This window comes from Hoplias malabaricus, chromosome 6 (genome assembly GCF_029633855.1).
Source record: "Hoplias malabaricus isolate fHopMal1 chromosome 6, fHopMal1.hap1, whole genome shotgun sequence".
Lineage (NCBI taxonomy): Eukaryota > Metazoa > Chordata > Actinopteri > Characiformes > Erythrinidae > Hoplias > Hoplias malabaricus.
Window position 1 is genome coordinate 24,525,400 of NC_089805.1, and position 26,623 is coordinate 24,552,022.

At 38.4% G+C, this 26,623-nt stretch overlaps 1 protein-coding gene across 1 annotated transcript; it reads right to left on the reverse strand.

The window, feature by feature from the left end:
* Positions 1-12,090: 12,090 nt before the first annotated feature.
* On the reverse strand, positions 12,091-21,372 carry LOC136699894 (intercellular adhesion molecule 4-like). Its single transcript, XM_066674949.1, has 5 exons — positions 21,249-21,372; positions 19,783-20,058; positions 16,805-17,134; positions 15,850-16,086; positions 12,091-15,551 (listed from the first exon to the last, which is right to left on the reverse strand). Exons 1-5 carry the CDS (start codon positions 21,295-21,297, stop codon positions 15,451-15,453), a joined length of 993 nt encoding a protein of 330 aa, XP_066531046.1. The 5' UTR covers positions 21,298-21,372; the 3' UTR covers positions 12,091-15,450.
* Positions 21,373-26,623: the final 5,251 nt, after the last annotated feature.

A 26,623-nucleotide genomic window follows, 5' to 3' on the forward strand; every position in this document is an offset into this window, starting at 1 on the left:
TGGGTTAGGGTTAGGGTGTGTTCCTAATGATTCCTGGTTGGCTCTGAACCCACTGTGACCATAAATTGGACAAGCGGTTACAATGAATGAACGAATATGAACCATGCTCTCCAAACTGGGCCAAAACATAATATAACCACAAAATCTCTGGAGCCAGTTACTTTACTATGGTGCTTTTCCACTGCATGGGCTTGACTCAACTCAACTCGACTCGGGTGTTAGTTGGTTACTTATCCACTAGCATAGCTCCGAGCAAAATGGAGCCAGTGACCTCTCAAAACCCTGTCTCTAACAAGAACCTCTTACAGTTCCAACCGAGCAGAGTGGGTATTAAATCAAGTCGAGTCGGGTCGAGTAGGTAATCATTGGCAGTCTACACTCTCTTTTGCTCTCAATATTCATGGTGTTTGTATATAAAGGAAAAGCTGTTTGTCTATATGAGTTTGCTCTCTTTCACATTTTATCATCATGTTATGTTCTCTGCAACCACACACAATAGATTTGCACACAACATATTTGTTTTTCTGCCTATATCAAGTAATTCTCTAATTTTATGGTTACTGCTGGTGCACCACCAGCATGTAGCACTTACATCATTCCAGTGTAAAAACCCATGATTATACACATCATTGTGAAGGCCACTGACACATGTCTCTTACTTACAGGAAGTGAGTCACTAATTTTTTATTGACTAAGTTTGATCTTTTAGATAACTGAGAATTATTTAAGAAAATAGATAATCTACAGGCAATAAAACTATTACTACTGTGATCAAATGATACCATTACTAAATAGTTACAGAATAATTAATATAATTTACTGAAGAATATACAGTAGTTCCTGAACAATTTATATATACTGCAGAATTCACAGTAGATAATAAAGATATATATTAGTTGTAGTGTATTTGAGAGTAGTTACTAAATATTTACATTTGATTACTGAATAGGTTTTAGTATTTACTGGAAAAAATCAGTACATGTTGTTTAAGCAGTGCCTTATAATTTAAGGGAACTTGTTAAATCCTTTTATTGGAAATTCTGTATAACGTCACCATCAAATGCAACAGACAGCACAGTGACGCTGTATGAACTTGTCAACTTCCTAAGTAGTGATTTATAATTACTCACCACATCCGTAAGCTGTCTGAACTTATACAGTGAACCTTTGTACTCCTAGTGGTTTTCCTGTAAACTGTTAAGTAACAGAGAACCTGTTTACCTGATTATATTAAATATAAGTGTACTGTAAGTGCAAATGGGTTTACATTTAGTGATCCTATAAATGCTGTTTAAAGATTGGCTGCTTTCATCAGGGTACACAGAAAGGTGTAACACAAACCACAACATTTAAAAAAAAAGTCTCTTCAAAACAAAACAAAATATACAATAATCTGTAAATTGTTAAAAGCAGGGGCACATCCAGAAATTCAGCAATGGGTGAGCATTGGAAAAATAGATATGAAGAATTATTTGTTGACGTGTAGGGTAGTGGGGGTTTGCACTTAAACTGTTCACAGAAAGCAGCAGCAGTGTCCAGTGTGCCACATACTCCCCTCGTGCTCCAGCTCTGAGGAAATATGGGAGCAACAGCCTTGAAACAGAGTGTGTATCGGTACGTGCATATGCACATGGGGAATTCACCATTATTGACTGAGATGGTCTTGGTCCACAGGCCCACCCGTGGCAGGTCCCTGACTTGAAATAATATTAAGTGGGAAACAGTACAAAAAGATATTTCAATTATTGAAACTATATATACTGAAAAAATATGCCCATTTTGAATTTCAGACCAGCAACACGTTTCACCAAATCAAAAGGGCATCTACATATATCAGTGGTGGATGCTGGTCTTTCAAGGAGGGGAAGCTCAGTTTCGGCCTACATCATAAAATGTGTCGGTTTATTTATACGTAAATTCTATCCTCTGTTCCTTTTCAAGAAAATGATCTGTGACCCTGTCGTACCAACAAGGCGTCTTTTCCAGGGACTTGACTAGTGTCCTCTCAATGGCCAGCAGAGCTAGGCTGCTTAAACGGCCTTGGCCCATGTGAAGTGTGTCCGCCTGTGAGTGCTTTGTGACGTTGGAGGGGCTCAGCAGCACCCGCTGGACAGAAACTGCGATAGAAGTCAGAAAGAGTGATAGAAGTCAGTCTCCAAACACAAGCAGCTACAAAAAAAACCCCACCAGAAATAGAAGCTCGATTTGTCGCTAGTCGATTTTAACAAAGAAAATGTCGCTACGAGGTTTAAAAAAGTGTCTGGTTCAACTCAGAACAGAATGAAAATGTAATGCTCCCTCGGATCTCTACACCAGAGGATCGCTGATTCGCTCATTTCGCTGTCAATCAAAAAGGGATTCAGCCTCAGACAGATCATCCAATCATCATGCAGAAGCTGAGCGTCCGGGCCAGCCGAGGCCAGCCCACTGCCCCATAGACCCCCAGAGACGCTGAGCGTCCGATGGGCGGGACAAAGCCCAGCATTTATCCAATCACTCGTGTCGTTTCGCTGAACTTCTCTGCTTCGCTATTGAACTCTGTGGACGCATCACTGTGAATCTGCGCGAATGATTGAGAGGAAAGCCGCGTCTTTACCAGCGATTAGAAGCTGATTCTGAACAAAAGTTAATCGCGTTGTAGTGCACATTTATTCAATGACATGTACACACAACAGTATATATTTGATCACTTATTTCTTGACATTTTAGGGGAAGCTGAGCTTCCCTTGCAGTTTTATTGCAATCGCCACTGGTGTGGAGGTATGGGGAAACACATGTAAAACTGAAAGGATTATTATGAACCAACAAACAAACTATTTATTAATTTACAGGCTATCTGGATATCTGAATTTAAAATTCAGATATCCAGTTAACTTTAATACTGCACAAATAATGTGCAAAACACAATACAATTTACTTCCCAACTGTTCAGAAGTTTGCAGTTAAATAGAGCACATATGTACTCAGGGGAACAGGTATGTTTACAAAAACAGGAGCAAGGACAAATATAAAAAAATAGATGTATATCCATTAATGTGGTTAATTTATGGAACAAGGCACTAAAAACATGTAGTGTTTTTAAATTAAATGTTCTAAAATAAGGTGGCAAGCACTTATAAAACCAATGAATAATCATCATAATAAAAAATAAAAAAACTGTGGAATGTTGATTTTCTTTCAGTGGTTGTTTTGTATGGTATAAATACAAAAGTAAAAACATTGACTACTAATTAGCTAAGTAAAAAGGGTAGTCACAATAAGCCAATGCTTCAGCCTATACCTTTTTGGTTTGTACTTGTTGTGTGTTTACAGTCATGTGTATTTATTTTATATTTGTTAATATTATTGTTTGTTAATACTATTATTGTGTATATTATTGTTTTATGTAATTATATTTGTATATACTGTATTGATTTAAAAAACAAAATAAACACTAAAATAATAATACTCAAAAATAGTCCAGTATATTTAAAAACTAATAAAACCTCACTGTTTCAACATTTGAAATGTTTTCTCTGTATTATCAGTTAAACATATGATTTAAATGATTTGCACATTATTGCATTCTTTATTTACATGTTGATCAGCATCCCAACTTTTCTGTAAATGGGTATTTGTACATAACATATAAATAACCAATAGGCTAAACAAACAACATATATTTAACAATTACACTGAAGCCTTAAAAAATGAACATTTACTTTCAGTTTTCAAAAAAAAAATGTGCCACATCTCAGCTCATGAAGTTGTTGGCTCTGGCATTTCACAGACTGCTTTAGCACAATCTGGAGTTAAGACCTTTGTCCTTGTGAAATCTTCTGTCCCAGATAGATGACTTCTTTCGCATATGTTGGGCTTTGTCCAGACTGGTTTTGTTGTCTTTGCTACCTAAAGACTTGAGAAAGGCTTTAACATTTTCCTCATATTCGCTTTTAGTTTCAGAAACAATCAGAATGTTATCCACAAATTGGATAATGACTGATGATATGTTGGACATGTCTGGAGATCTTTATTGTGCTTGCAGAGCTTGGTGGTACAAAGTTGGACTGTTGTACGGAAATCTTGTCCAAGTGATCTATTGACCATGACCTTAGCGAAAATATGTGACTCTGTGAAAAATGTGACATTTGTGACTCTGGGACAAGAGGAACTGACCAATAGCTGTTGGCCATATCAACAAATAAAAATCACTGATATTCAGGCTACAGACTGTTGAAAATAATCAAAGGAACAGCCACAAGTGGCATTAGATTTTTAATGCACTTATTAGCTTCATGGATTTTTCAATACCAACAGTTGACTCAGTTACTTGGGTATTGTTTGGTACAAGTTGGTGCTGTTCCCATCAGATGAACTGCCGGCATATCCAAAAGCTCACAAAAATGTTGTCTGCTGATCAATATGGATGCTGTGAGAGGTCGTTCTGCTTCATTACACAGAGCAGAGTTCAATTGCAGCAGCACATTCTAGCCAGGCAATACATTCCACCTCCCAAATGCTGGACTCCACATCATAACATCCAATGGTAATTACAAAAGACTGGGACTTTGTAATGCTCAAATTTCCACCAAAATCCGCATTAGCTTGAGTATTGTGAATTAGTAATGACAAATTAAGTTGTTTTGCAATGTATAGAGCAATTGTGGTTATTTCAGTTTCTTTAAGGAAGTTGAGGTCATGCACATACACACTTATACACTTATTTTTATTACTATAAAGGCTGTTAACAAAGGCAGCAAGGAGGGATTATCTAGTTTTCTAGAGTCACTGAGAGCTGAATCATGGCTTTCTTCGTATATTTACTTTCCTCATGTCCTGTTTTTTTGTAGTAATTACAGTTTTAAATTCTATTGCCTATTTCATCTTTGAACAATCATTCAATCAATTTTCGGAGTTTCAGAGCTCTCATTCTCACATCTTGAGTCGTCTCAGTGTCACAAGCATATCTCCAAACATTCTTATTCATTCTTGTCTCAGTGACTCCAAACTGTTTTGTTCATTCATTCTATCTGGTGTGTTTTATTTTCTCAGTAACAACAGTGTCCGTTTTTGGACCACTCATAAATTTGCCCCTGAGGGGAGGGGCTGTGACTTCATCCAGAGAGTTTGACACATTGTTTGTTCCAACCATACTTGCTTACATTTTTCTTCAAAGTCTCTCACCATTTTATTTACATCTTGTGTACACTTTGCAGTTTGGCTCCAGTTGATCTCTTCTGGTTTAGAGGCTATTAGGAAAGGTTTGATAATTTCCCATCCTTCTTCGCAACTTTCCTCAGTTGTGCGGAACAACACAATTGCCTTGATGATCATGCCATCAAAAGGATGAAGATGAATCCACTCAAGGCGTTTTAATACTTCCCATTCTCTCCTTGGGCTTTTGTAAACATTTGGCAGTGATTCTGACAACTTGTCAATCAGTTCAGGAGTGGATGGTTCATTACAGAACCTGGTTTCATAACACACTTTCTTTCAGTTTTGAACTCTGTATTAGATGCTTGTTCTGATACCACTTCCCCCTTTTGTTTTGCCGGAACCTCCTAAACAACATCATCAGCAGGATCAGGTTTTAGTTGTGGTTTAAGGCCAGTTTCAACACTTTGAACAGTGACTCTTTTATGTATCATCCTGATTGAAGCTTTGACTGAGACTTTGTGACCTTAAGCATTAGAAGCTGGATCCTCTTCAGATGATTCTGAATGACTGAGTTGATTTTATTATCTGAATATTATTTTTAATATCAGCACACTGTTTCAGCTGCTAGTTCCTGATGTGCAGAAAATGCTACCTCAGCTTGTTTGAGTTATTTGGTTGGATGAGGATTTCTGATGTGTTTTTGGCTCTGCCCTTTCCTGTGCATTTGAATTGTCAGTCATTTTGGATGCAGGAGTCACCAGGTTAGCTTCTCTCAGCTTAACCATACGTTTTCTGACTTCAGCTTGTTAACATCAGCCATACGCACATTTTGCCTGCATTTTCTGAATAAATGCATCTTGCCAAGGCAGGAAATTTTGCCTATTCTGCCTTGATTTTGTTATTCATTCACTCAAGGCATATTTAGCAGCACCATTGGCATGTGCTCTGTCAAATACCAGTTTGATATCTTCTAATATCCAACTACCATCTTTTTTTCTGACTGTTGGTGTATTCTGCCTTTTTTTCACATTGCACTTTCCAGCCAAACCTTGCATTGAAATGTAAAGCTTGTCATCAACTGAAACTTGAGGAGCTGTAGAAACAAGTTTCTCTTTGGTTGGCTTTTAACAACCTGAGAAATTTTATATTAATATTTTTCATCCCTGACTTGTTTCATCATAGTTACCACAAAGAGAGTGACACACAAACAGAAAACAGAGGAGGGAGGATAAGGAGGAAAAGAGCATCCACTTACTGCTTTCATGTTGAGCAGCAGCCTGAATAAAGGCAAATTACCATTTTCTTGTGGAACGCTAGCCGTAACTGCTTATATTTACACTGAGTCTTGCTAACCCCAAATAAAAAAACCGTTAATAAATCTTTGGATATATACATATTAGTGAACTTTTAAACCTTGATAACGCTGATAATCACGCAGTTGACAAAGCGTATGATAACATTTGCATTTGTAACCTCAACTCAACTAACTTTAACTAATTAATTGAATTGTTTTTATCAGTGAGGAAAACACCAACTCAACGCTGCATGGTTTCAATGATGTTTATGGGCCCTTTGTCTCAGACTTGACTTTTGACTTTTTCAGAAGATGAATCTTGAGTCTGTTAAGGGACTTTAGATTGCAATCATTAAGGTGCTGAAGAAATTACTGAGAATAAACTAGACATAGTCTAAAGCTTGAGAGGAGGTCTGCAATACCCAAACCAAGCAGTAATGCAGCTGCTCAGTCTGCTCTGTAGAATATTTTGTAGATAGGAAAATGACTGCTCATTATATACATATATATATATATCGTGTGTAAAGTCAAATACAATGCCAGAAAAACTACTACTATATAAATACTTAAATATAAAATATACTAAAATATAACTACTACTATAAAAATACTACTATAGCCACATTTCTGTTCAGTGTAGCAATATATGACAGTACACCAAATCAATCATTAAACAGAAAATAAAAATGTATGTCATAACTGGCAATCATTCATTCATTCATTTTCTGTAACTGCTAATCCAGTTCAAAGTGATGGGTACGGAGCCCACTTGGAATCACTGGGCACAAGGCAGGAACACACCCTGAAGGGGGCACCAGTCCTTCACAGGACAACACACACTCACACATTCACTCAGACCTATGGACACCTTTGAGTCACCAATCCACCTCCCAACATGTGTTCTGGGACTGGGGGAGGAAACCGGAGCACCCAGAGGAAACCCACACGGACACAGGGATAACACACCATACTCCTCACAGTCCGCCAGGACCCTAGAGCTGTGTGACACCAACAATACCTGTTGCATCATCAATTAGTTTTTTTATTAAAATTAAAAGACAGGATAATTTTATTTTTGGTTTTTCTGTACTCACTAAGGTTAGAGTCAGGCCACTTTGTTTTGTATCTCCTCTTTCCTGTTTACAAACACAAAAAAACACCCTTGAAAAAATCCTGCAAGTCATCCTCTTGTAGACTCACACAGGTGTTTCCCAAAATTAATATTAAGGATGGATCCGACTAGTTTCACGGAATACATTCATTCATTATCTGTAACCGCTTATCCAGTTCAGGGTCACGGTGGGTCCAGAGCCTACCTGGAATCATTGGACGCAAGGCAGGAATACACCCTGGAGGGGTTGCCAGTCCTTCACAGGGCAACACACACTCACACCTACGGACACTTTTGAGTCGCCAATCCACGTGTGTTTTTGGACTGTGGGAGGAAACCGGAGCACCCGGAGGAAACCCACGCAGACACAGGGAGAACTACAACTACTCACAGACAGTCACCCGGAGCAGGAATCGAACCCACAACCTCCAGGCCCCTGGAGCTGTGTGACTGCGACACTACCTGCTGCGCCACCGTGCCATACCTTTATTTTTTCGGACTATGGCAGGCTTGCTGGACTCACTGACAGAGCTCATTCACCAGGCACAGAGGATTTGATACCAGGAGTTTTGTAAACAGAAGTAAAACTCTGCTTGATTTTGTCAAACTTGTTTATTTTATTGTGTAAACAGGAAATGGGAAGTACAAAACAAAGATATTTACTTGTCCTTATATATTTTAAGAATAATCTGAATGACATATCTATGTATTTGTTTGTTTGTTTTTTTAAGTTTAGAATTGGTGTGTATCTTTGATGATACACACTGTCTTGTATGAATATAAATTTGAGTATAACAGTTGACAATGTGAAAAGAAAGTTATTTATATACTGAATAATTAAATTTATCAACATCATCTATACTGTGAAGGACTGGCAGAATTTACCCAGAATCCAGTGTGTGTTCCTATGATTCTGGGTAGGCTCCGGACCCACCGCAGCCCTGAACTGGATAAGCAGTTACAGACGATGAATGAATGAATGAATGAAAGGCAGGAACACACCCTGGAGCCAGTCCTTCACATGGTGACACACACACACACACACACACTCACAACTACCAGCACTTTTGAGTAGCCAATCCACCTACCAACATGTTTTTGGAGGTTGTGGATGAAACCTATTCGGACACAGGGAGAACACACCAGACTCCTCACAGACAGCCACCCACTACCTGCTGCGCTACCATGCCGACCTATTAATGAACATCATCTATATTATTATTATTATTATTATTATTATTATTAATGATAATAATAATAATAATAATAATAATAATAATAATATTAAAGACGATAGCAATAATACAAATATAATGTAAATTACTGTCCACAATGTGGGAATGCATATGTTCTCTGGTCACTCATAGCATCCAAACACTGACACTATTTTTACACCTACAACATATACACTGAACAAAAATATAAACGCAGCACTTTTGTTATTGCACCCATTTGCCATGAGCTAATCTCAAAGATCTAAGGCTTTTTCTATGTACACAAAGTCCTTTTTCTCTCAAATATTGTGCCCTAATTTGTCTAATATGTGTTAGTGAGAAAAACAGTCCTGGTGTGACCACCATTTGCCTCATGCATCTCCTTCACATAGAGCTGATCAGGTTGTTGATTGTGGCCTGTGGAATGTTGGTCCACTCCTCTTCAAGGAACACGCTAAACACAGTATGAATCATTATATTACAGGCTGTTTCAGAAACATACAGATTTATTAGCAAAAATAATAAAAGGAATTTTTAGAGTGCTGTATATTTTTATACTATAAACCATACTGTATGTACATACAGAGAAAACTGGGCTCTGAACTTTTGGAGGGCGGCGCTCTAGCGCCATCTATTGGCCAAAAGCGGATGTCTTGCTGTATTCCAAATCAGTTGTCTCTTTGGTACCATTTATTTAGAACAAGGTTGAAGTCCTACTAATTTACTAATTTAAGGATGTATGTTGGATGTTATATATTGTTAAATTATGGACTTCACAATGCAATCTTCGGTCGTTTGCTCTGGTGAAACATTTAAATCACACACATCTTGCAATGTTGTCCTTGTTTGTGGAGGATAACCATGCCCACTGGGATTCAGTTTGCCGTATTTGAAGATGGTCTAACATAGTAGGCAAAATAGTGTGCATTCAAGTACTGGCTTCTTGCCATACAAAATATTGATTGGGAGGGATATAGTGTTACCTGTAGATTTACTTAGCTTTTTGGGTGAACATGAGAGGTTTTCTTCTGTTAGTGTATATATCTCTCAGTTGTTTGAAACCTTGTCTACTGTAGTCCCAGCCTTCAAAAAACCCAGGCAGTGAAGTTCAGTTTGGAGAGAGAGAAAAAATTAAAGTCTGCTCTTGACATGACATGTACGATTTGGGACAATCCTAGTCATGGAATGAAGCCTGTACAGAAATTTGAAAAGGAGGCTCTGGGGCCTTCCAGGGTAAGATTAGATTATTAGGGGTGCTGAGATAACCTGAGACAGAACTTCCATCCATCCATTATCTGTAACCGCTTATCCAATTTAGGGTCGCGGGGGGTCCAGAGCCTACCTGGAATCATCGGGCGCAAGGCGGGAATACACCCTGGAGGGGACGCCAGTCCTTCACAGGGCAACACAGACACACACACTCACGGACACTTTTGAGTCGCCAATCCACCTGCAACGTGTGTTTTTGGACTGTGGGAGGAAACCGGAGCACCCGGAGGAAACCCACGCGGACACGGGGAGAACACCTGAGACAGAACTTTCAGTGGAAAATTCATTCATTTATATATTAGTAGTTACAGATATATAACACCTTTCTACACACCCAGGGCTACTTTACAAACTACAATGCACAGAACACCATTCCATTCAACACACACACATTAGCGAATGAACGAAACTGGAGACCTCTGAGGAAGCCTATGCAAACATGGAGGAGATCAGGGAAACTCCGGCCAGATGGTTCCTGAACCCATGACCCCAGTTCTGAGAGGTGAACATGCTAACCACCAAGCCACCAAAGACAAGTGGTGTCTGATTAAAGAGGGAAGAGGTTGTGTAATGTTATAGATGTGACTATGAAATACGCCTTGAAACGGTCAAAAATAATTTTAGGTGTAAAAGGGTGTTGTCCACTGATCTTAAACTTGCCAGCAAGACTGACATATAACAGGAGGGTTAGGTCCTGTTAGGAGTTAGGAGATGGATGTATTAAATAAAAGTTTTTGTCAGGCTTTTAAGCTTTTCTTGTTGATACGTGTGTTATTTTAATTAGTGAAGTATTATGGAATTTAATTTGAGAGAAAGTGTGCCATCATTCCTGGGCCTTGGATTCCTTTTTAAGAGAATTTAGGAGTGAACATGGTTTGTGGTGTGGGTTCCTGGAGTGAGTGTGTATTTATTGGGTAACTGAATGTGCCCATAGTGTTTGTTTAAATTGTTTAATTATGATATTGTGATATTGATTTTCAATATATGAGTCTTATAAGGGATACATGATGTGATCACAAATACAATTCTTAAGAAGTCCAACTAATAAATAAACCTTTACAACTTGTAGACTTGCTTGTCATTTCATTATTTAATAAAATGTTTAAATATCCGGTCATTTTCTAGACAACAGGCATATATCGGTCCACTGGCTTAAAAAGGTTGGTACTCCGCTGTGTGTAGGCCACTGCTCATCCACCAGCATAGCACTCTGTACGAGAAATAGTTTGCATGTTTCGGAGAGAGATACTGTGCATTTTTAATCAGTCTTCAATAAATTTGATAGATATTTCTATAGCACATTGATTAGTGTATGTGGATATCTTAAAGTCACTATTTCAGGATTAGTGTAAAAAATTTGCCATTGCCTCATCGGCACATTTTAGAATATATATACTATATATATGGTATGTATACGTTGCCTGTAACTACTTATCCAGTTCAGGGTCCAGAGCCTACCTGGAATCATTGGGCGCAAAGCGGGGATAACAACCTGGAGGGGGCGCCAGTCCTTCACAGGGCAACACACACACACACATTTGAGTGACACGGACAAGGGGAGGACACATCAAACTCCTCACAGACAGTCACCTGGAGCGGGACTCGTTGTCTGCTGCGCCACCGTGCCTCCACTATGGTATGTATGTAGCTTTGAAATTTAATATTTAAAATTATAATTACTGCTTCTTAAACTTGTAAGATAGTATCAAATATATTCTATGGTTTCTAATAATTAGGAGTCAGTAAAGAGATGTTCATAAATCGTTTCGTTTTCTAACACTAACATCATGGTGCTTTTAGTAGTCCTATATTGAACTAATTTTATTACTAATGTAAAACCTATGATATCAGATCGGACAGAAAGAGGAGCCAAACCTAGTTTGTGTGTGTAGATCTGCTATAAACTGTATATTAAAATATCACATGCCAGGACATATTAAATCACATATGTTTGCACTCATAAACATATTTTATGATGCATACAATTACTAAACCTCTTAATAATAAATAATAATAATAATAATAATAATAATAATAATAATAATAATAAAACAGTAACAGAGAAATAATGGCTGGTTTAATGCAGTGAAGAGCAGTTACATAAAAATTACAACAAAAAACAATATACGTGAAGTGTGTCCACTCTCTCTACAAGCACTCACCCAGTTACATTTAACAAATACCCCCCAGCCAAATATCACACTAGAATACTTCTCTGTAATTCACTGATGGAATAAAATGAGATTAAGAGAAGGTAATTCCCTGTTCATTGTTAATGTGTTGATTTACTCCTAGTCCTGTTAACATATTAACATTAATCGTTTAGTGGGGGAATCTGCTAACATGCTTTAACACACTTGTTAATTGGATATAGATTTGTTAATAATACAAAACATTGTTCATTAAACATTTTAAATTTGAAACGCGCACCACACCCGCATCTGTTCTGCTGTAACTACAGATCTAACACAACTTTATCTACACGGCTCTGGATTTACAGTGGCGCTGAGAGAAACAGGTCACTGTTGAAACACTGGGAAATACAGCGCTGATTTTAGATAAAACTAATGGGGAAAATACATGAAATTTCTCCTTTAACACAATTGTGATGACAATAAAGCAGACTGAATCAAAGTTATTCTTTATACAAAACTAATCACATTAGATAAGTTCATATAATATTAACCGTAACATTAACAGTGTAAGACAAATATAGGAGTCCTAAATAAGCAGATTGTTTGTATGTTAAACACAAGACATAATATTAGAACAATTGCAGCACGACTAAATATAATACATTTTTACTGGACATACAAATAAATATGGTAATATAATAAAAATAAGACCAGTCAGATCTCATTGTTGTTAGCCTAATGAACAATTTAAAAGACTACAGCAGTTACAGAGTAATACAGTACTTGCAAAATATATGAACAGATTCTGACACAACAGCACATGAAACCAGTGTTCCTCCATACCCCAAAAGTTTGTATTTGTTAATTATTTTCGGAAGAATAAACCACCCAAAGGTCAGTTTCTGGCTACACCACTGATTTAAACTGGCCTTTACATGAAGGAACTTAAGAATTTAGGGACAAGGAACTTGATTTAGTGCAAAGATTTTTGTTTGTTTGTTTTTCCTTAAAAGGCACTGTGCGTCTAGGGGAACAAGGCACACTACCCAGCCTCTACTTCTGTATTCAAAGCCAATACTGTTGTACACTCTTAGAAAAAAATGGTACGGTAGAGGTACATTATTGGTCACTTATGGTACAAACAGTGTAAATATACCTTTAAAGGTACAAAAGTGTTAAAGTCTAGATGTGTTCCCTAATGGCACATTACATTCTTTTCTCCAGATGGAGAGGTGCATAATTGTAATCTTTCATTAGAGAACTGTGTAAAATATGTGAACATATAAATCCTGGAGAGGAAATTTGGCCTATGAAATCAACACAAATTTAAATCTAAAATTATTATGGAATAAGGTACAATTATGCTCCCTAATTAATAGGTACAAATATGTACCTTTGATGTTACCACCACAGCAAACCGTACCACCACAGTGACGGTTTTTCTGATAGTGACCCTTGAAACAAGTATCTCATTTAGCAGAGCTTCAAGTTCATGGCTTTCTGAAATGTTAATAAAGAAACTGTTAATAATAAAACGTTTGTAATTATAGTAATAATTAAATCCAATAATTATTTAATACTGCTATTGTAAGCAGTGTTTTGAGGCATTGGTTTCTTGTCTGGTTTTGTATTAAGGTGAAATAAAAACATGCACTGTATATTTATTTACACAGAGATACAGAATGCAGTACTAAACAATCTCAGTGCCCTCTTCTCAAAGTCACCAATCACAGAGCAGTCTCACACCATCGTAAATCCTGCCCTAGCCCCAAGTACTTCCTTGAGATGAGTACTTCAATGAAAGTGTAAGCATGTGCAAAAGGGAACCAGTGTTTAAGGGGCCTGAGAGTAGAAATGGGACAAGCCTCATTGCTCGTGTCAATCATTCACTCATTCATTGTTTGTGACCACTTGCGGTGGGTTCGGACATGACAAGAATACACAGACAGTCAACTGGAGCAGGACTTGAACCCTACCTGCTGCGCCACCTTGCCATGGTTTGATCAATAGTTTGATGAGATTGTGAATCACCATTATAAAAAGCACTGTTTAATCAATCAGACCTTTATAGAAATGTAAACATTTCTACATAAACGCCCAATCCTTCATCAAGTATGTATTCTGGTTAATTAAATGTAAATGTGTTTGTATTTAATGGCATGTCACAATTCAAACTGTTTATATTATATCATATCACTATTGCACTAACCCTAGCTAACCCACTAGCTTTTCTTCAAATTTCAGCGTGTTTTTAAAAAAGAAAATTTACAGAAATGACACTTGTGTACATGAGGAAACGGTCAGATTATGAATACGTTTTATTTTAAACGGTGATATTTTTAATGTTTCTAAACACAAGTACTTTTATATATTTAATTAACCAGAATAATATGGTACAGGGCATAGCAGGGAACCCAACATATATGTAGAAAAACTTACATTTCTGTGAATGACTGATTTTTTTTTTAACTCTAATATTTTTATAATCTGAATATTTATAATGTAAATATTTCAGCACCTCAAAACTTCAAGTTTATCAAATGTCATACATTCATTCATTCATTCATTCATTATCTGTAACCGCTTATCCAGTTCAGGGTCACGGTGGGTCCAGAGCCTACCTGGAATCATTGGGCGCAAGGTGGGAATACACCCTGGAGGGGGCACCATTCCTTCACAGGGCAACACAGACACACACACACACACACATTCACACCTACGGACACTTTTGAGTTGTCAATCCACCTACCAACGTGTGTTTTTGGACTGTGGGAGGAAACCGGAGCACCCGGAGGAAACCCACGCGGACACAGGGAGAACACACCAGTCACCAGGAGTGGGAAAACGAACCCACAACCTCCAGGTCCCTGGAGCTGTGTGACTGCGACACTACCTGCTGCACCACCGTGCCGCCCCAAATGTCATACATAAATAATTAAAATATAAAATATTCCGACAAGTATAATTCAGATAATACTTATGTCATTGATTTAGCTCCATAGCCTTTGCTTACTTGAGTTCTAAAAAAATGATGTGCTGTCTATGTATCTACAGTCATTGAGATACTGTAGTGTTCTCCCCGTGTCCGGGTGTATTCCTTGCGCCCAATGATTCCAGGTAGGCTCTGGACCCACCGCGACCATGAATTGGATAAGCGGTTACAGATAATGAAATGAAAATGAAAAAATGAGATACAGTAAAGACAAAGAAATTCAGAAATTCAGGTCAAACATGGTGAAGTCCTTGTTTATACACTCCTGGTATGGTGTGTCTAGGAATTTTTCAAATTGCTTATTTGGACCTGAGATACTTCATGATCAGAAAAGCCACAATACATACAACCAAGACCAAAAATATCCCAATAACAGTCCATAAAACTGTGTTGACAGAATCTGCAAAGAAAGAATGGTTTGATATTACAATATTATATAATATTAAACAGTCAAAGAGAAATAAAACGGGTTAACAGCAATCTGTGTTGCCTGAAACAAAATTAAGCACAACTAATGTGCCAAAACTTTGTAAAAAAGTAGAATTATTCGTTTAAAATAAATGGAATGTTTTTCCTAATATAATTAACAATCAATACATTTTTAAGTATGGTACGTATCTCCAAATAATTTTTGGGTGCCACTGAACATACAGTGGATTAAATGCAGATAAATAACAGCCAAAATCTCTGCTGCTCACCTTTTTTCTTTATGATGAACAGTTTTCCGGCTGAACCATATTGATTTTTAGCAGTGCAATTGTAGCTGCCTATACCATTGGGAGGTACTGTGAAGACGGCTCCTTTAAACTCCTCACTCTGAGTGGGTGAGCTCCAGCTATATGTAGGAAGAGGGTTTGCTCTTACAGTGCAGTTTAAAGTGAGATTTTTATCTGTCTGGACAAAGGTCTCTGTAGAATTGAAGAACTCTGGCATGTCTGAGGTAAACAGAGAAACACAGTACAAATTGGACACAAAATTAGTTGTGCAGAGTGGCCACATCTCATGTTGAACTGCTAGCTGTCTCCTAGTCACCCTTCACCCGTGAAAATAATCTATTTAACCTTCCCTATATCCATTATTGTTCAAAACAAAAGGTACTTAACCTTCGAACCCATCAACAAGAAATAAACTGTCAATAAATCATAATCAGCCAATCACCTAAAAGACACTCATTGCCGCATAATGTAATGTAAAATAGCCTAAGAATAATAAACTGAGCAAATTTAGCGTTTATCCTATTTAAATATGCATCAATTCAGTTTAAAATAAATACCTCAGCTTTGATATGCCACATATGCTGTGTTTTGACCTGGAATATAGATTTTCTGATAGGGAAAGTGTGGCACAGGTTTAGTCATATTCTACCAGGGTGTTGCAACTGATGGAGATTCAGTGGTCCCTCCTTTTTCAGGGAGCGTTTAGCTGTTGTGTATGTATGACTTATAAACTGGAACACATTTTAAGTTCGTCTTTGGGGCAAAACCCCAGTTCCTATATTGGATGTAACATTCCTGTTTTACTTGTAACCTTCTGGCACTTAAATGTTAGCTAGGGATAAAATTCATGGGCCATCACTATCACTACTGTCATGTACGTTAGCAAAAAATATCAGCCAATAGTACAATTGTTTGGATTTGATATTTAAGAACTTACAATGCACATTCATACTGAGAGGTTCTGATGCCAAACTGGGAGGAGTTTTGGGTCCGTATGGTCCCAGTTCCAGTTGTGCCTCACACATGTATTGAGCTCCATTATCAATTCTGCTGGGCCTGAACACAAAGGTAGCTGACGTGTTTTGTGGAGATTCTCCAGTTCCAGTAATGTTCGATTTTTCCACTATGGTTTGTCCTTTATACCAGTTCACAACAACATTCTGCACTGGAGCGACATTCTGGATGTTGCACTGAAGTTGATATTCCTTCCCCTCAACATATGGTCCATTGTGATTCACAGAACTGAGAGACACATTATCTGGGATCTCTGTTGAATGAAAATTATCATTAATGCAAGTAAACAAAAGAATCAAATAATGACAATACAGTTTTTTTGATTTGTTCACTGATTTATGGTAAAGGCCAAATATCTGATCCAACAGACCCAACAAACCAAACACATTTATAGGTTTATCAATATATATCAGAATTGTAATATAACAGCTAACTAGAGCTGTCACTCAAAAATGTGAATAATTTAAAATGTCTGTTATCGATTAATCTGATTATTGATTAGTTTGCAATATATATTAAACACAGCATCTGCAGGTCATGATGAAGCCATGTTTAACAGTCTGTAGAATCTTCACAAGGGACGTTTTATACACTCAGGTCACATATTTTCATTGATCCATTAAAGCATCTATCAAAATAATTGTTGGATTACATGCTATTGTTGTAACAATGCTTCTTAGCAATGAATCTTACACCACTGGAAAGCCTGTTAATTTCACTTTTAAATGGTGCCACAACTGTAAGGAACATGCATTTGTGGGATGAACAGTAGAGCTGAGTATATGGGTTGCGCCCATGACAAATTTGCCAAATTCTCTCTGCCAATGCCAAAGAGCTTATATTGTGTGATAGTGTGGGGCAACATCTCCCTCATGGGAAAAACGAGGCTTGTCGTCATTGAAGGCAATCTCAATATCTCAATGCAGAGAGATATTGAGATGAAATTCTGCAACCAGTGGCAATCCTATATCTCCACAGTCTGGGACCGATCTCTATCCTCCAAGAAGACAACGCTTGCCCCCACAGAGAGGGGTTTATCAGAGACTACCTCCAGAATTTGGGAGTGGAGAGGATGGAATGGCCTGCCAGCAGTCCTGACCTCAACCCCATTGAACACTTGTGGGATCAGCTTGGGCGTGTTGTTCGTGCCATATGACCAACACAACCATGTTGACTGACTTGCGACAAATGCTGGTTGAAGAATGGGATGCCATCTCACAGCAGTGTGTGACCAGGCTGGTGACCAGCATGAGGAGAAGGTGCCAGGCTGTTGTGACTGTGCACACACTACTGAGGCTGCTGTTTGTTGAATTAGTAAATTGTTAAATTGCCAATATGTCTTGTTTCTTCAAACTTCAATCATCCAGTCACCAAACACCAAACGACTCAATGGCAGAATAAGCTCTTTGGCATTGGCAGAGAGGATTTGGCTAATTTTTCATGGGTGCAACCCATATACTCAGCTCTATTGCTTATCCCACAAATGCATGTTCCTTATAAACGTGGCACCATTTAAAAGAAAAATTAACAGGCTTTCCAATTGTATAAGATTTAACTTTGTTACAACAAAGAAATAATCTACCAAACACTAATTTCCTTACATTTGGTGCTATGTTTAAATTAAAGACCTACTGCTGAAGTTAGAACATGTCTGCTGGCATTAGTTGGGTCAATATGGCCTGGCTTTGGCATACAGGGAAGCACACAGAAGACTAGTGCCATGATGTGTGAGCAGCTTTCAGTTTCTTTTTCTTTCACATCTTAAACAGTGGTCACAAGATATTTGTGGGGTAAAGATTTGATTAGTGTACCGTCTCTCATATGTCATGGCTATAGTATGTTTCCCATAAACAAATTCTGCAGCATATGTGCAAAGGTTTTAAGCCACCACTGTCTAGGCCCTTCACTCTGCAGGCAAGCATTCATTCATTCATAGTCTTTTACCGCTTATCCAGTTCAGGGTTGCGGTGAGTCCAGAGCCTACCCAGAATCACTGGGCACAAGGCAAGAACACACCCTAGAGTGGGTGCCAGTCCTTGGCAGGGCACCACACACTGACACATACATTAACACACTCACAGCTATGCACAATTTGGTATGGCCCAATCAACTTACCACTGTGTTTTTGAACTGTGTGAGGAAACTGGAGAACCCTGAAGCAAACCATACAGACACAGGGAGAACACACCAAATCCTTTACAGATCTGTGACCTGAGGTGGGGCTCCATAACCAAAGGACACAGGAATTGTGTGCTAAGAACACTACATGTTCCGCCACCATGCCATCTACCTCAGACAAAAAGTACACTATGTACATATGGAGCAGAGTGACAAATAAGAGGCCTTTGCTCATTTCTACTCATAAAGATGCTGATTTACAGTGGGTGCAGAGTTACAAAAATGGGATTGTTTATGACTGGAAATGTGTTATCAAGTCAGATTTATTTTGTTTCTGCCTGCTTGTGAATTATGCTAGGCACTGTGTTCATCATAGACCTCAAGAAGCATTTAATGAAGACTCCATACAAGGTTTAATTTGGAGGAGCCTCTGTGATTGTATAGGGCAGTTTTAATAATGCAGAAAAATCCTTTGGTTGAGGTGACAGTAAATTTGGACCACAATGCCTACACTGAACCACTGGAAAACAAGATTTGGTCTCTGGCTCATCATCTTACAGAGGAACATACTATTCATATCCCTGAACACAAATACCGATAAATATTCTCACATTCACAGAGCTGTAAATGTGACTGATTGGTATGATGAACCTTCACTCATACTAATGGGACTGGCCCAACAAAATCCCTGGAATGCACAAATCTTATTTTTTTTTTGTCAGGAGAGCATATTTTATAGCATTACTTTTCAATGACAGTTATAGGAAAGAAAAAAAAACTTACTGTAAACTGTAACTGGGAGAACCGATTTTATCTGATTCTGCTTTGTGGTGATGTAGCAAAATGGTTTAATATTCCACTCTGTTAGATTATGAACTATCCAGGTGAGAATGGTGTCTTTGGCACCTGTTTCATTGACCACTTTTCCCACTGGAGCTTCCCAGGCCATGTTTACAACATGGACGTCTGCAGAAACTTTTGCTGAACAGTTAGCTGAGGTTGAAGCTCCATATTCAACAACCAGTTTTGGAGGACTGAGCATGATTATCACTTCAGTAGCTGGAACAACAAATAAAAACATTATTATATTAACCTAGAGGCTGCATCAGTGTTCTGTATAAGGGGCCATGTTATACATTTTTCCACAAAGTAACAGTTTTCCTGGGACTTGATTAACCATGACATGCTTTGGTCAATACTCATTGTTCATTCTCTCAGCTCCACTGACCATACAGCAGCACTATATAGTTCTACAATTACAGACTGTAGTCCATCTGTTTCTCTGCAATACATTCTTTTCTCCATTTCACCTTGCTCTTCAATGGTCAGGACCCCCACAGAGCAGGTATGATTTTGGTGGTGGATCATTCTCAGCGCTACAGTGACACTGGCATTTGGGGTTATGTTTTTAATATGTAGTGCTCTCATATGAATGGATCAGAGACTGCCACCAGTCACACAGCTGTCTAGTCCCTGTCCCTATTCCTGCCCCCGAGCCCTAAAGCCTACCTTGAAGTGTGCATTTTGACATTGTATAGGGATGAGCAAAAGGGGTGCAAGCGTTCAAAGGATATGAGAGTTGAGAGCAGAACTGTGGTCACATGCTGACACACTGGACATATCTTACTGTTACTGTCTTTCTGTAGTTCAACATTGAATAACTGTGACATACTTCGACTCCTTCATCTGTACTCATGATTATGGCTTAAACACCATTAACCGTGGTGTTCAGGGCACAGCATTACATTGTTTTACTGGACATTCATACAGAAGTTATTGAAATTATTTTCATAAACTGTGGAGGCATTTCTGTGACCCACAAGGTTTTCATTTTCTGATATTTTCCAGAACTTAAAGTGAGTTCAATTGTCCCTAAAGTTTAAATATTTATGAAAAGAGGTAACACCAGAGAGTGAGTGGTTCATATATATATATATATATATATATATATATATATATATATATATACGTTAAAAATAAAATACGATATGTGCCAAATGAATATTTGAATGTAATTTGCTTTAAAAACTCTTTTATAAAAACACCACCAAAAGAAACAACTGCAGCAGGACTCATTTTTAAACTAGCAGGTGGTCTCGGCGATTCACGTTACAGTAACTGCACACGGTTGGTATATACCCAAGTTACTTCCTCTTGGCGTATAACGGTACACGCAGTACAGGGATTCAAAACTTAAAAGGCTACACAAATATCCGCATTTAGCGTATTCAAATAAAGCCCTCACCTACCTGTGAGAATAAAACACGCGGAGAGAAGCGCAAACAGAAATTGGTTCATCGTGTAAAAGCACTACTTAGACGAAGAGGAAACGCACAGGAGCAGAAAAGAAAAGAGCTTTAGCAATCGGAAAACTTATGCCACAGTCACGCCCAGACGAAAAAGAAACTGCTTGGTAAAAACACATCTTCCGCAGACGTAATTCAGTTTGCGAGTTCGGTTTGTTAATTGTTATCTTTTGTTTATTTTTTATTTTATATTTTATCAACGAGTATTTTTCATAATATTTTCATTTTTTTTCTTTATGAATATTGAGTTGCTGGTATGACGAGATGAGAATGAGGGAAACTCCGGACAGGAGAGTTCGAGTGACTGTGTCATGTCACAATATTGGGAATAATTTAGATTTAAATCAGATAATTCTAATAAACAATCTAATAAAAATTCCCAATAATCAATATTATGAAGACCATTACTGATTCAGAGGATATGACCATTAAAAAAGCTCAGGCTTGTTAAAACCACATCTCATACATTCCATCATTCTATTACATTAATTATACTCAAATACAGGGAGCACTAGCAACTTGATTTTATATTGTGACATCATCTGAGGAGGAACATGAGACAGAGTCATTACTGTGTTTTAAGCAACGTTTTGGAACCTTTAAAATGCAACAGTGGAAAAAGAAAGCAATGAAACCAGCAGCAATTTGGGCTTCCAGCTCTGACGTTTCCTGGCTTGTGCACCTGTGCAGTGTTCACGAAAAGGACAGAGCTGTTTGTACTTTCTTAGGAAACTGTGATCTTTTGTAGATTATACCAGTTTGTTGTTGCTGGTGCTGGGGCAACAGCATAAATAAAAGTGCAATAAACAAACTGATCAAGAATGCTGGCTCTGTTGTAGGAGTCAAACTGGACACTGGAGGTTATGGCAGTCTCCTTACTGCATCAGACGATGAATCTCCTTACTACAGGGTAGCTCCTGTTCTCCTGCTGTCTGAACAGTGCTCAGATACCATACTGTTACACATCCAATGTATGTTACTATTAAGCATGTATTTGTACTGTCATTTTACCTGATCACTACTGTACTTAAATTTTTTCAGCTTTTTAGAGTGTAACCTTGATTAAACAACAACTTAAAACACCTCAAATAACCCCTTTAACTAGGAAAAGGGCAGCGGCTAAGCACGCTGGCAGCTCCCTGTGAGCTCTCCAGGCCCTCCTACTCCTACGTCACCATAAGATCCACACATAGACCCATCAACAGCATAACTGGCAGTACTCTATTCAAATAGTGGACAGCGATTGACTGACAACCTGCAATGTTAGCTTGATAGGTTACTGGAAATAGCCACCAACACGACCACCACTGATTAAATAAAATCACAGCTCACAGTAGGGAACCATGCACGTACCACTCTACCACAGATACCTCTGATAGCACAGCTATAGGCTGATGACCCTCAGGTTTGTATATTTTCAGTGGTTCTCTGGAACATCTGCATGGATTTGGGCTTGTTCCCTGTTCATGATATATCAGTATCAATCAGTCAATCACATTTATTCAGCTCTTTCTACTACAAATGTCATCACAAACAGCTTTACAGTGATCTAGTCCAGGCCTCCAACAAGAAAGCAAAGGATGATAGGTAAATAACAGCTTGTAGGCTGATGCTGAATTTCAGGCACTGACCCTTATTTGAAAACTATGTTCAAATCATTGCTTAACAAGATGTATGTTAGTTTTGGATGATAAATAGTTCTTATGTAATTCTATGTCATATGTGCTCTTGTGAATTAAGGGCCATTGGCACTACAGGCTTTTTAATTAACTGGATAATCTTTAGTTTTTTTTCAGACACTAGGAGGGCATTCGAGAGAGACCAAAGGTGACCTTATGGAGGCAAATATGATAAACCATAAAACAGCAGTGTATAAAAATAATTATTATAAAAATGGTTTAATTAACTCATTAGGATCATAAAGTTTTTAATTGCTCCACACACTCTGGCTTGGTGTTCGTTCTTAGTGCTATCCTGTTACTTTTTACGAGCAACAAATTTAGCAGGGCACTCTCAGCTGTTTTGGTAACCAGACACTGGAATGCATATGGTGTGTGTGTTTGTGTGCATGTGCAAACATAACTGAAATGTTTGACCCCCAGTTCTTGCGTGTTCTGTTTTATATATGTATATATATATATTATATTTATGTTTAATCTGATCACAGATGTTATACATTCTAGTTATGCTTACATATATTTTGGTATACACACACACACACACACACACACACACACACACCATATTCACTCCAGGTTCCTGTTACAGAGCTTCAGGTTAGACCAAAATATATACAAGCAAAACTGAAATGTATGACCCCCAGTCGTGATCTACTTTATATGAGATATCAAACTTACAGACCATATTATTTAATCACTTTCACATGTGATTTTCTTCCAGCAGCAAATGAGGGAGGCACGGATATGGGGAACAGACAATAGGTATGCTCCCCTTACAGAGTGAGTATTCAGTGTTCTGAACACTGTGTTGTGAAGTTAGTTCAGACTTGGTGCTGCAGCTGAATAGGCTTTCTAAATAGTTCTGTGAATAAAGGAGCAATTACGTGTAACAATGTTAATAATAATCTTTACTTTGATGATCAGATCGCAATATTGGTGTCAATACAGAGAGGAGACAACTCTGTTCCCTACTCAGGGAATCCAGTAGTGGAGAGCTTTAAACAACAAGCCCTCAGAATAGGAATACTGAGCACATTGCTTGTCTCTGACTGACCAGACAACAAATCTACAGGCCAAGCAGGATAGAGCTATGCTCAGCTGAGTAGGTCGGTGGACAGCACTGAAGATAGCACTGGCAGTCCAGCGAACAGTTTACACTTGTGGCAGATGGTGCAAAGTACAACAGATGGTGACAGCAGTCCCGGGAATTACATTCTCCAGAGATCTGTGCAAGGCGTGAATCCAGTTCAGGGTTTCACAGTTGAAGACAAGCTGGTCAAGGAAGGTCAATGCTCAGCAGTGGATCATGCATAGCACAGGATGTCAGCAGTCCAGGGCTCTGTGAATGACAGACCATCAAAAAAAGAGGATATTGCCACATTTTTTAGGCTTGATTGTGATGACAGCAACTGAAAATAAAGAGGAAGCCCTATACACTTTGTTTTAGGCTCCAGCTGTAGAGAGGTTGTGAGTGGGGGCAGCGATATGTAAGGAAGGACTTGTGTACCTGTGTGTATTGAATATATGTAATGATTCCCCAACTGCACTGGTGTCCATCAGGACCAGTGACACTTAAAAATGTAGGCTGTGTGGCATGCAACATGCCAGCCACATGTGCAACATATAGCACTTGGTGCTGGGAGAGTCAAAAGTCATACCTTGTCTCACATATATATATGCACTTTTAGCTCTGCATTTACAGACTGGAGTCTATCTGTTGCTCTCACCCTGTTCTCCAATGGTGAGGACCTCGATAGAGCAGGTATGATTTGGTGGTGGATCATTCTCAGTGCTGCAGTGTCACTGATGTGATGTGTGTGGTTAATGTATGTTGTGCTGGTATGAGTGGATCAGACAAGGTGGTGTTGCTGGAGTTTTTAAAACCATCAGTGTCCCTGATGAACTTAGAATAGCCCACCAACCAAAAAAACTGGGCCAGCAGCATCCTGCATCCACTGATAAAGGACTAGAGGGTGAGAGAGTGACAGATGACCTACTGTCTTTGATTTTACATCTACAAGGTGGATCAATGAGGTAGGTGTGTCTAACAGTGGAGAGTGAATTTTTACAAATTCCAGCAGCACTGCTGTGTCTGATCCATCCATACCAACACAACATTCATTTGCACATCACCATCATTTCAGTGTCACTGCAGCACTGAGAATAATCCACCACCCAGATCGGACCTGCTCAGTGGTGGTCATGTGGGGGTTAAAGGGAAAAAACAATGAATACAAAGAAACAATTGGATTACAGTCTGTAATTATAACACTACAAAGTGTTGCTGTGTGGTCAGTGGAACTCAGACAATGGACACCGAGTGTAAAAACAAGGGTTGACCTATATTTTATATACAGTGAGGGGGGGGGGGGTCTGTCTGTCTGTCTGTCGTGGTGAGAGAGATCACTGGCACACTGCACTGAGAAACATCACACCCGCCGTAACTGCCATAGAAAAACCCAGATAAGAGTCCTTATAGCAGTTTTGAGGAAGGCTAAGCAGATGGTTAAGTATTGCTCTGACTCTGCAGTCATAGGGAGCCTGTTTATCTGGAGAAGTTGTTGTTACCTGTATCCATTACTGTGAATTTAATCATGAACTGTGTAATGACTCTGAACCAACTCAGCCTAAAACCAATGAGGTGGCATCATTGCCACACCTTGGAAAAACACATGTTGAGCTTTGAAAGCTTAATTTAAAGCTAACTTTTAAATGTTTGTATGGTCACGCATCCCTTTGGCTTGATGAGTTTGTTATAATACAAGAGTGCACTAGTAGAATGTAAAACCTCTTTTAGACAATCAGCATTCTCTGTTATTCTCTGCAATATTACTCTCATATATAAATCTTGTTTCTTTATTCTCTTTCTTTCTTCATATTCTTCTTCATTCCTTCTCATTTCACACCCTTCATTCTCCTTCCCTCCCTTTTTAAACAAATAAGGCCAAATTTAATCAAAATAGCCTTCTATGGACAAGTGCTGTAAATTAGCTTTTTGCTACAAACATTGTATACAGAGCATCTGTCTTTTGTGCATAATTTAGCATTTTCCATAACAAATAAATAAAATAAATAAAATGAATTTGGGTTTTATATGATATTTTATTTTATATGCTAAATCCAAATAGTGAGCGTGTGTGTGTTCTATAGCTGTAATCATATTATTTACATATTTTAAAATACAGGACTGTGATTGGGTCAACTATATTTGTGACCAACAAATCAACTGTAACACTACTACAAAATGGCAGAACCCCAAAATAGTGCACTATATAGTGAATAGGGCACAGTTTAGAACACAGCTCCTGTGTTTCAGTGGAAGTATGTGTATATTATGGTATGTGCTTCCCCCGTGTGGCCATAACAGGTAATCGGGAGTCTAAACAGAATAAAGAATTTCGTATATATCTCTCCATCCAACTGTTCAGTTGTTGCCTTGGTTTTTTTATATATTTTGTTCAGCGACTTGTTTACGATTATGGTTTTAAAAATGCGCTCATGTACTCTCTCTGTATAAACTTACACAGCACAGAGCGCGTATGTGTCTTGAGTTATCAGGTACGGTTTATGACCTGTAATACCTGTTGGGTAGGTTGAAGGTACTCCCTCTGGTTTGGTTGTGGTTGGCGCTGAATATTC

What these genes read in the sequence shown, in the direction of transcription:
- LOC136699894 (XM_066674949.1), bottom strand. Translation starts at nt 21,297, where the DNA reads ATGAACCAATTTCTGTTTGCGCTTCTCTCCGCGTGTTTTATTCTCACA. An exon ending in TCTCCCAGTTACAGTTTACA is followed by an intron (nt 17,135 to 19,782) that starts GTAAGTTTTTTT and finishes TTCATTCAACAG; the next exon opens with AGATCCCAGATAATGTGTCT. An exon ending in GTTCATCATAAAGAAAAAAG is followed by an intron (nt 15,552 to 15,849) that starts GTGAGCAGCAGA and finishes CTTTCTTTGCAG; the next exon opens with ATTCTGTCAACACAGTTTTA.